At 43.9% G+C, this 11,561-nt stretch overlaps 1 protein-coding gene across 2 annotated transcripts in view; it reads left to right on the top strand.

Annotated features, from left to right (window-relative positions):
• The first annotated feature begins 5,294 nt into the window (after positions 1-5,294).
• MGAT4A (alpha-1,3-mannosyl-glycoprotein 4-beta-N-acetylglucosaminyltransferase A) overlaps positions 5,295-11,561 on the top strand; it is a 79,871-nt gene continuing 73,604 nt past the window's right edge. The window contains exons 1-2 of one of the 2 annotated variants that reach the window (XM_061377927.1): positions 5,392-5,512; positions 9,507-9,820. In XM_061377927.1, coding sequence (XP_061233911.1) covers positions 9,727-9,820 — 94 coding nt within the window. In that variant the 5' untranslated portion in view covers positions 5,392-5,512; positions 9,507-9,726. Of the gene's footprint in view, positions 5,513-9,506; positions 9,821-11,561 lie in introns of both variants that reach the window. The other variant, XM_061377928.1, reaches the window with a different exon arrangement.

Here is an 11,561-nt window from a genome sequence, read left to right as displayed (position 1 = left end):
GGACATGGAACTGTTGGAACAAGTCCAGAGGAGGGCCACGAGAATGATCAGGGGACTGGAGCACCTCCCATATGAAGATCGGCTGAGAAAGTTGGGGCTGTTCAGCCTGGAGAAGAGAAGGCTGCATGGAGACCTCATAGCAGCCTTCCAGTATCTGAAAGGGGCCTATAGGGATGCTGGGGATGGATTCTTCATTAGGGACTGTAGTGATAGGACAAGGGGTAATGGGTTAAAGCTTAAACAAGGGAAGTTTGGATATAAGGAGGAAATTCTTTCCTGTTAGGGTGGTGAGGCACTGGAATAGGTTGCCCAGGGAAGTTGTGAATGCTCCATCCCTGGCAGTGTTCAAGGCCAGGTTGGACGAGGCCCTGGGTGATACAGTTTAGAGAGAGGTGTCCCTGCCCATGGCAGGGGGGTTGGAACTTGATGATCTTAAGGTCCTTTCCAACCCTAACTATTCTATGATTCTATGATTCTATGACTTGGATTCTTTCCCCATGCTGTCTGGATCTATATTTAGTTTTGCTAGGAAAGAGTGAAACAGACTTTCAGAAGAAGACAACCTTCAGAAACCTCTTGCTGAGGACCTGATTCAGTATTCCCTTTAACTGCAGCTTCCCTGTCATCAGTGGACTAACCATCAAGTCACGCTGAAGTAAGCTAAAGGGGACATCTCAAAGGCCAATGAAGATGTACAGTGCACAGAGCCTAGTTATCAAAATTTCCCTGAAAAAAATTTTTGTCTTTTAGAATTAGGAGAGAGAGTATCATGAAGCAGGCATGTGTGAAAATGAGCTGGCAATCAAAAGCCATAATTCTTAGCGTGATTTCCTTTCCCTTGGACTACTTTTTCAGCAGCAACCGTAGCTGCCTGCTCTTTACTTAGGCATTGGACCTCAGCTACCATTAGCAATATTGACACAACATGAACTTCATGGTTTCCGCGTTTATGTTTATGTAATGCTAGGAATGCATTTAAAAGCCTCTGCCTTCAGAAGGAGATGAAATGTAAATGTTCGTCACCTCTGAGCATAAGGCAGAGGCATTTGTGGCTCAGACAGAACCTCCGCAGCAATGAAATGACAGTGATGTGGGGGTAAGGGTACAGAAACATGAGTTTGGAGATCAAGCTCTGTTCCTACCTCCATGCGGGACTTCTTGGACAGATTACTTGCTGCTTCCCATCTCAGTTTTTATCTTGTTAAAGTGAACCAATAATTTACCTGCAGGAAAGGATGGCACTCTCACACCTGACTTCTGAGTGAAACACAGCTCTGCGTGAACAAGTGGCATCACAACATGTAACAGAAGATTATTTCATCATGTAGGTCACAGAAAAGGCATAATGAAGATTACCTAAATGTGGTATCTTTTGGCTACTAAGCATTTGTATTTACAATCATATTTTCATGTAATTTTCTATATCCTATCACTTGTAGAGCATTAGCACTACAATAGGTGCTACATAAGCCACACATTAATACATGAACTGTACATCTAGCAGCTTCATGTCTAAAATAAGTTTATAACACCACAAACCAAAACCTGTCTATTGCAAACTAGCTCAGCCACTGAAGCATTCATTTGTTTAAGTTTGTGTCTATAAAGCCATAATGAGATCTGGATTTGTATAAGCATCAAACCTGTCTGTGAGATGAGAAAACCTGTATTTTTATGTATACACCATTTTATCTAGTCATAGAGAGGGGATGGGAAAGCTCCCCTTACCTTTCCCCTTCTTTTTTCCTTCCTATCCCTTTTGCTTTTCCCTTCCCTTTACAGCAGAAATACAGCTTCACTGAGTGAGGTGCTCAGCTAGCTAGAACAAAAAGGATTTGGTCATGGAAAAGTAAAACCGAGGAGAAGTAGAGGTGGAAGCACTGAGAGTCCCAAGGTATTTGCTCTGTTAAAAAACAAGGTTAGTGGCAGGCTGGGAATAAATCTCTGAAAGAGAACTCAGTTTTCAGTCAGGAGAGACAGGCAACTCTCAGACAGGTATTTTTCAACTGTTGAGACTTTTGCTGCCACTGCCAAGCACCTCTACCCTTTTTGCATCTTTCCTAGTGCCTGGGAAAGCCAGAACATGAGCATGGTGAAAGGCAAGGACAACACTGTTATGCTTCTGAATGAGACGGGAGAAGTGGCTGGGTAAAAAGAGCTCCAAATCTGATGAATGGCAACAATCGCACAGCCTTATAGAAGTCATCTGCCCAGGTGTGCTGGGAACAGTCACTGAAGCATGTGGGAAATTACAGCAGGCCTGGAGCATCTTTTGCCACTTTGTCTTTACTCTGACATGCAGGTAATACCTTATCAAAAATTTCCCAACATGAAAACTTCTCTGTCAAAATATGATTATGCTTTTCTCTCTTGCATTGTTTTCGGTTTTGTTTTGTTTTTTTTTCCTACTGGTATAGACTAACAAGCTCCTTGGTCTTTCTATTTCAGCAACCCAAGCTAGAATGCCAAGGATTTAAACTTCCCGTATTTTTAAAACAATTTCCTCTCCCACATCTCCCCCATTATGGTTGTTATAGTATTTGCACCTTAACACTTGCATTTAAACACTCGCAAACACTTTGGAAGTGCTTAATCTTCTCCAGTTTCAAACTGATACTCCAGCTGAACAGCAGTGGCTATAGGATGAAAGAGTAACTGGGCAGAAAGAAAGAACTCAGAAATTTGCAGGCATTAAATATTGTTCAGGCCTAAAATAGAACTGCCACCCTCACCTTACGCTAAAATGTAAGCAAAGTTTTAGTGTCAGCCAAAAATCCTCAGCTCCTTTCCTCTGGCAGCTGCATCTTCCTTCTCCGTGTACTTTTTCCACGCATAAAGTAGCGGAATATGCCAGGAGGCATTTGATTATTGCTGTAGCAGGTCAGATGAGGGCAATGTTGAATATTTATTTTTTCTATTTTGAACTTTGCCTTCCTTCTCAGGAAACTAACTTCAGGGGAAGATGTCAGAGGAACTGAGAAACAAACATGTTATGCGTACCCTATTGTTCAGGGAAGTTAATAGTTAATTGGATACTGTCAAGGTCCAGTCAGTGAAAGAACAAAAAGTAGGAAAGGCTCAGACAGTTCTTGTGAAATGACTGTCATTAAACTCATGTTGCAACAGAGCCTTCCCTTCAAAAGACTAAGCTCTCTTGACAAAAGGATTTTAATGTGAAAATGTCTCCACCAGTTCATACTTTTCCAGCACAGAAATGCAAAAATTCATATCCCTAAGCAATACTCATCTATTAGAGGTAAACAATGGTGGCTCTAATGTCTTTGGCTTGTTGGGATCTCAATAGAAAATTCTGCTGTAGGTGCGTGTGTGTGTTTGCACGTGAGGACATGCATGCACTAATTTTTGTCTGAAAGTTATTGTGCTAAATCTGTTTCTCAGTAAAAAATCCACTTTATTCCAGTTCCTTACAAAAGGGAAGATTGAAGCACATTTTCATAACAAATTGTCACTGCTCAACAAATAAAACCACAGAACAGCCTGTGTGTCAAGACCTTGCAAACTCCTTTTTTTGTGCTCTGCCTGAGTTACCAGCAGCCCCTCTTTGCAAGCTTTAAGAAAGCCACAAAAATCACTGAAGGCTTCTGTGCAGGTAACCTAATGTGTAAAAATATTGTAACATGCTTAAGCATTAAATAAAAATAAGCTATGGAGACTTGCTAAAGGTCACTCTTCAGACAGAACAACTAGCAAGATTTTTCCTCAGTTTCTAGAGTTCTAGTAGGGAACTATTCCACTATATCTACAGTAAAAGCCTTAACTGAGAGTAAAAATGTGTGCTATAGGCTGTTGAAATTAGGTGAGAGATGAGTAAAAAAAGGGGAAGCAATCAAGTCAGTCAAAAGGATTGAAGACTGCTAATCAGCACTATATGGTAAAAGCATCGATCTTTTGAGGTAGACTGGATCCTAACCTAAGCTGAGTTGCTGTTTGACTGATTTTAATGGGAGCTTTCAGATCCCCCCAAACATGCATGAAATTCCTGGAACACATGAAACCAACCACTGAAGGTAGGGGATTATTTACAGAATAGAAACACCACAACCCTAAATCTTGAGCCCATAGAGTAAAGCTGTCACTGGCTTTCTTTCAGTGATTGCCCAACGCAGTAGTAATGACCCTCTGGAGGAAAGCCAGCTCGCTTTCACACCTCTGAAGCTGTACCTGTTTTAACAGCCTCTTGGCCAGCACACATGGCATTGCAACTCGTGAGTGGTACAAAGGACAGAGGGTTCATTTAACCAGTGTGAAGCAACAAGCTGCTCTTTAACTGAAACAGTTCTTGTTAACAAGCTGTACATAATTAGCACAGTATGAACTCAACAGTACAATTCATGGCTGTGACTTCATGTCACTGGTGAACTCATACATCACATGGGGCACCAATACATGTGATTTGCTTGGCACTGAGAGGCAGACTGAGAAATCTTCTGCCAAGTTCAACTTCTTTACAGGAGGATAGACATAATCCTTACGCATCAGGCTAGAAAGGGACTAGTTCAGGATGGACCTCCTGCAGTTTACCATGAGGAAACAAGTAACCAAGTGCTGAGACAGCTAAGCCTTTCTTAGGAGTCTTCCAGAACAATAACCCCCTAAAAGTACATCCTAATAAGTAGACACACTGTGTCAAAACACCTAGAATCCCGTGTTCAGTTCTGGGCCCCTCACTTTAAGAGAGATACTGAGTTGATGAGCCAGAAAAGGGCAACAAAGCTGGTGAAGGGAGTGAATGAAGCACAAGTCTTATGAGGAATGGCTGAGGGAACTGGGGGTGTTTAGTCTGGAGAAGGCGCACAAAGTCCCTTACGGCTCCCTGCAGCTACCTGAAAAGAGGTTGTAGTGAGGTGGGGGTAGGTCTCTCCTCGTAAATAACAAGGAATAGGACAAGAGCTAACAGCCTGTAGCTGTGCCAGAGGAGGTTTAGACTGGATATTAGAGAAAAATTCTTCACAGAGAGCAATCAGGCACTGGAACAGGCTGCCTGGTGGAATCACTGCTCCTGGAAGCATTCAAAAACCCATTTAGATGAGGCCCTCAGTGACATGGTTTAGTGATGGACTTGGCAGTCCTTGGATGAAGGTTGGACTTGACGATCTTAAAGATCTTTTCCAGGCTTGTTGATGCTATGATTTCCACGAGCACTGACAACACCCTCACTCTCCAGCTCCCACCACAGCTACTGAGGGAGGCCTCGCGAGACCGAGCCATTTATAGCTGCGGCCGAACAGAGCGACAGGACTCTCAGCCAATGAGTCTCCCTCTCCGACGCGGCCGCCCATAGGCTGCCCGCGGGGCCGGTGGGCGGGGCGTAGCTCCGTGCCGTTCCACGGCGCTCGGGGGTGGGGGGTGCGGTTGCGCGAGTTGGGTGCGTTGCTGACGACGAAGGGGAGGGGGGGGGGGCCGGGCCGGGTGAGGGGAGTGAGAGCCCCGCGCGAGCCGACACAGTCGCCCGCCGCCGCCCGCGGCTCCCCCTGCCGGAGCGCACGCACAGGTGAGGATGGCAGCGGCGGTCAGTGGGTTCCGCTCCCCCGCTGCCGCCTTCGGACCCGGTTCAGAGCCGGCAGCTGCAGCCGGCTCGGGTGCTTGTGGGGGTCAGAGCCGGGTGTTTCTCCGCACCTTCTGGAGCGGGTGTGCGGCGGAGGCTGTTTCCCTCCTAGCGCCGCGGGTCTTTGCGGTGTCGCCGGAGGGAGGACGGGCGGGAGGCTGGGGGCTGTCCTGCTCCGCCATCTGCGTGTATGCATCCTTCTGCGCTCCCATGCACCTGCCTGGTGGCGGTGGTGGTGTAGGGAGCGCTTGCGGGTCCTTCGCAGGACTTGCTGCCGCCCCCTCCCTTCGCCCTATGCTTGGGGTGCGCGCCGGCGGTTGAAGGGTCGGAGCGGCGCTGCTCTCCCTCCCTCTCTGGTGCGCTCTGGGGGACCCGTCTTTCTATCCTTCCTCCTTCGCTTCCCGGGAGAGGGAGCCCGAGGGGGTTCGGCAGAGTTTGCAGTTTCCCATCCCTCTTCCTTCCCCCCGCCACCACGCTCCGATGCGCTAGGCAGCTCCGCGGACCGGCGCTCTCCCTCCTCTCCGTCTCCCTCAGCTCTCGCCCTCTGCTGCCTGGCAGAGCCGGCGCGGCCGGTGCGTTATCTCCCCGCTTGGTATTTCGCTTCTCAGGCTAAATAGCCAGGGCCGGGGCGGTAAGACACAGGGGAAGGTCCCGGCTAACTCGGGACGGTTTTGGCGGAGGCAGTGGATCCCCGTTCCTCGGGCTTAGGGCGTTTCGGCTGCGAAATGGCAGGGCGCCGGCTAGCCGGAGGGGACGGCCGTTAACGGCAGCGGGTGACGGGGGGGGGGGGGGGGGGGTGCTGAAGCGTTTCAGTGGAAGTAAGGTGGAAAGTCCCCTGTTTAGCGGATCTCCACCAACCTTTTCTTTCTTGTCTCTTAAGCGTTCTCTCATGCCTTGAAGAACAACCTTTTAAACGTAATGCCGCTGCCGCGGTAGGTACTTTAGCACCTCCCGGCAGGATGGGATCTGGCCTCATCCCCTCAGAAGTCTGGCTCGCTTCATGCCCTGATCCTGCACCATCCAACCCTTCAGCAGTTGTGTGAAGAGCCTTTGCCGGGGCATTGAAGTGTACCGTTTTTTCTGATTTGCGGTTGGAAATATACTTTGTATGTGTTTTGGGAGTGTCTGGGTACATACAGAAACTTCTTGGTTTATTTAAGATGTGATTCTTCTGAATCCTCAGTGGAATGCCCCTCAGCACCTGAGGGGTGCCAGGTACTTTGGGTATCCGTTGCCGTCAGCATCCACCAGGACTGCTCCTGTCAGTCTGCAGGGGAAAAGGTTCAGGTCACAACGGCGCTGGAAGTTTCATAGGCGTCTGTCTACTTATTCCCTGCCATAACATTAGCTCAAACTGGATTACCCCACAGTTAAATTTGTTTCGTTTGTGTGATAAATTATTGAACAAATCTAAAGTGACCACCTGGGGGTTAAATAATTTCTGTCCATCTACACATGGGTTTCTTCTGGTTTAACTATCTGCATTTTTAAAAGCTGGAGCGCTTCTGGTTCATACATGGCCTTGATGTATGCAGTTTGATACAGTGTAATGCTTGAATAATCGTCTAAGTATTGCTGAGCTGTAGCTGAGCTGCTGGTGCCTGTGCTAAGAGGGGTGGTTACAGGACCAGAAGAGAAAGATAAAAGCAGAACCAGCCAACTCAAACCCATGATAATTATTAATTTGACACAATTTGTGCATACTTGCTGCTAATTGAATCATGTTGCTACTTTTTCCTTTTTTTTTTCCCTCTGAATTCTTTCATGCTGTATTTTTTTTTTTTTTATGGATTCAAACTGCACAGTGAGAAGCCTTGATCACAACATCCTGATTTTATTGCAGCAAATGTAAAAATGATGCCCGCATTTTCTAGTGAAGCAGGCGGTTCATTTTCCTGGCATTATCAGATGATTTTTTTGCTCTCCTGATTGCCCTCTCTTGTTTTCATGTCAGACCAGCTGTCTGTTTGCCCCAGTGGGATAAGCTGTCTACTTGCAGACTGGTATTTCATGCACACCTGACCTGCTCCAGAGAGATCTGACTGCTGCTAGAATAATGGTAAAGGTCGATTAAGGTTTAGTTATCCTTGCTTCAGAGACACTTTAGCTGTTAGTGTCACTGACCTGAGTGGTATCCTAGCTGTTTATTCTGGTAGTCTGGGAATCACCTGAACTTTACAAATTTGTGTAGACAGGCCTTATAAAACCATGGGGTTTTGAGATCTTTCCCTTTCCTTGCTACAGTTCACCCAGACTTTTATCACCGGATTACTTTTACTACTCTTCTGGCTTTTTATCGTGTCCATCACCTATTCAAAGTGCTGGTGCTGATGATACTTCTGGCATGCCATACTCTCTGTGTTGACTTTCTATAGGTCTCTCAGTTGTCTTTATCTTTCATTCCATTGAATTCAGGTTTCTTGTATCATAAGGCTTTTCACAGTTCTTTCTGTTCCTGCTCATTATTTTGTTTCTTACTGAATTTTGCCACTGTCTTTGTCTGCTTCCTGTGTTCTTACATTTGTTTCCTTCCTCATAGGTGCTATGTGATTTCTGAGTTAATGTTTAAAGCCACAAGCCAATCTGTATGTAAAGTTCCTCAAAACAAAGCTTGTTAGTAGCATTATACGGGAGGTAATCATAGTCTGAAGATAAATGTTTTCTGTAACCTGGATGTCATGACCACAGTTTGAACACAAGAGCCTGTAGTTCTGGAACTTCGTTGTTTTTTTCTGTTAATTTCTTGATCATGCCTGTTGGTTATATCTTGTTTTGCAAGCTCCTTGGTAAAGGTAGCATATGCTGTGATACAAGCTTGGGCAGGGTAGTTCAGATTTGACTGGAATCTCTTGGTACCATAAGGATAATGCAAAATATATTTTTCTCTGTTGTTATAAATGCACCCAGGCAAGACAATGACAGAGATTGCTTCCAAGGAAGATTCGGAGCAAGTTATTTATTGCTAGGTAGCATTATTTGTATCAAATACAGTTTATAGTGGGGTAAAATCTGGTAGTGCCTTAAAAGAACATTAAATGTTAATGTTTGAACTACTGTAAGGGATGAAGCAGTGCTTTAAAAACAAATCTACACACGCCCCTTCTTAAATTTATTTCCTTATTCTTTGTCTTGTGCAGTTAGGACAGTGTGGTTAGCTGCTGGCTGTGTTTGGCAGTTGAGGATTTTCTATCCCAGGATATGAAACCTTCCTCTGGGATGAAACTGAACTGTAGGTAATTTCTGTGTTTTGTTCTTGTGCCTGTGTGGCAGAGATAGAGGAGTGATATGGTCATACCGTGGTGTTTTGTGGGGCTTTTGGGTTTTTGCCAGTTGATATAGATTGAGCACTCTGAGTGTGTGACTAGTCTGTGCATAGATGTAGTTAAGCTAGGGAAAAAATGGTTGTGGATGGATCAAACACGCTCACACTGAGCAGAGAAAGATGAGTGATGTAGGTTTGTAAAGGCTGTTTACTCAGGCTCTGGTCCCTCAGTTTGCTGGGGGCAGTTCTGCTGCTGCAGTTCCATTAGGCTACACTGATTTCAGAGCAGTTTTGTCGACATGAGGGCTTAGCAGTGGGGCCTTGAGTTGCTGGCTTCCTGAAAACAACTCTTGTATCAATTCATTATTTGCCAGGTGGCATATGATCGCGCCTTGACTTTATGATAAACTTGTGATGTTGGTGATGTGTATGTTTGTCCTTTGCTGAGCAAATTCATGTGAAATACAGCTCTTCCAGATACAAGCAGTCTTTACAGAAAGAGGACAAATCAATCTAACAAGTTCTATTCTCTGAGCCAAGACTGAGGCAGTGCGGGGGAGGTGCATGCAAGGCACAGTAATGAGAGTGTAGTAGTATTTCTTTACTGTATTTTGGTACATGGGGACTCTTGTCAATATTTTTGGCATAATCTGTTAAAATTTTATTTCCTTTAAACAGGACTGGAAGAAGAAAGACAAGTTTAATTCATGAGAACGATAAGAAGGCTTACAACAGTTTGGAATGGATTGATTTACGATACCTCTGACATGTGAGAGCTACATTTTGTGTTGCTTTGGCCAGCTGCTGCTGGTGGACTTCAGCTGACTTCATTGCAGCAAGCCCAACAGATAGGTCCTCATCGCTAACAGAACATAAACAAGTGTGATGCTGAAATGAGATGAGGCTCCGAAATGGAACTGTGGCCACCGTGTTAGTTTTCATCACTACTTTCCTCAGTTTGTCCTGGTATACTGCATGGCAAAATGGGAAAGGTAAGTAAAAGGCTCCAAAACCAAATTGACCTTCATGAGCCTCTATGGTACTGCTGCTATATGTTAGCAATCTGTAAATTGTTTGTTGACTAGCTCTGCTCCAAAAAATATTGCCTTGGCAAGGAATAAACATCCACTAATAGATTCAGGATAATTAGCTTGGAGCCATTGTGATTTTAAAAATGAAAAACAAAAATATACCTGAAGAAAATCAGATGCTGCCCCTGGAGGAAGGGGTTGGTCAAGGCGAAATAGTTGTAATTTGGTGCGGTTTTTTTTATTGTTCTTTTTTTTTTTTTTTAATTTTTTTCCTGGCTTCTGGAGAAAAAAAAAATACAACCCTCAAAGAGAAACCCAAAACATGTTCTCTGGTTGTTGTTTTCCTTTCTTTATTATTTTTTATTTTTATTTTATTTCCGTGTAACATATGGCCAACAGACCCGGCTGGAGGATGTTATTTTTGGTGCTGCTTTCTCTTCCCTGATGATTCAGTGATGGCAGTGGCAAACTGCCAGTCAAGATTGTGGAAAGACTTTTTTTTGCTGTCTTTGACTGACATATAAAATATTTCTTGTCAGAGCATGATATAAGAAATAAAGCAATAAGAAAATTGACCAGGTAGTGGGAAATGTACCTATTATAACAACATGAGCAATCTCATTAAATAATAAAGTAGCTTTTCTGTGTAATATACTTTTACCTTCTTAAATATCTTAGTTTATCTCACCACACTCCATGTGAGCCTTGTAAATTCATTTTTTCAGAGGGTCAGGCCTGTTAACTGCAAGTAAGATGTTTTGGTTTTGTCCATTAATAAAGCAAATAAACTTGTTCAGGAGTAGTCTCTAGGAGAAGAAAGGGATTTGGGTTTTTTTGTGTGTTTTTTGTTTATAAACATCTGATCTTTTGAAAAATAATAGACTGTGTCCTTCTAAGATCAAGTAATTTTAAAACACATTCTGTCTTCAGTGAGCTTGCTACATGGTTTATTCTGACTGTTCTGCTGTGCCTCAGGTCCAATAAGAAGAAGCTGAATTTCTCCAGAAATATTGTCTGTTGTAGCATAGGCCACTTGTGACCCTTATTTAAGTATAAAAGAAGCAGATGAGTTCTGTAGCATATTGAATTATTGTTGGGTTTGGTTTTTTTCTTTCTCCATTGGGCACTTGCAGGAGAAACAGATGCTTTGTGGTGTGATCTCTGCTGTAGCAGTTGGTTGGTAGGCTAGCCTTCTGAGTGTAAGCAGCAGGAAAAATGTCAGGTTCTCAAGGTTGTGGTAATATATAGATCTTTTCATTGGAAAACAAAAGTGTAGATGTGCCAAGGACTGACAAGAAAAGGGTATCTGAATAGCACTGTAAGTAGTATTTTCTTCATTTTGCCTAATGTCACATTCCGTAGTTTCGCTTTATGTTACTGATTTATTTCTTGCTGAAGAACCTCACATGAACTTTGTTTTCACTTCAGCAAAGATACATGTTTATGAAATGTCTTTTTTTTTTCTTCTTTCTTTCTTGATATGTGATTTACAAATCTTGTTCTCTTTTATCAAAGCATAACACCAGGAAAAGTCTTTGCTAAAAGAAATTAACAGGAATCTGCGATTTGGAGAGCACTAATAGTTACAGCACTTACACAATTAAAGCTTTTGTTGGTCAGACTGCTCTATAACACTTTTTGTTCTTTCCTATTTGAATGCTTAGAATCAATACTTAATGGTAGTATGAAAGTTCTGCATTTA

The sequence above is a fragment of the Neopsephotus bourkii genome, unplaced genomic scaffold (genome assembly GCF_033783945.1).
Source record: "Neopsephotus bourkii isolate Nb327-2 ecotype Australia unplaced genomic scaffold, CSIRO-AGI_Nbou_v1 NB_1760, whole genome shotgun sequence".
Classification (NCBI taxonomy): domain Eukaryota; kingdom Metazoa; phylum Chordata; class Aves; order Psittaciformes; family Psittacidae; genus Neopsephotus; species Neopsephotus bourkii.
This window is presented reverse-complemented; position numbering and strand designations above follow the sequence as displayed.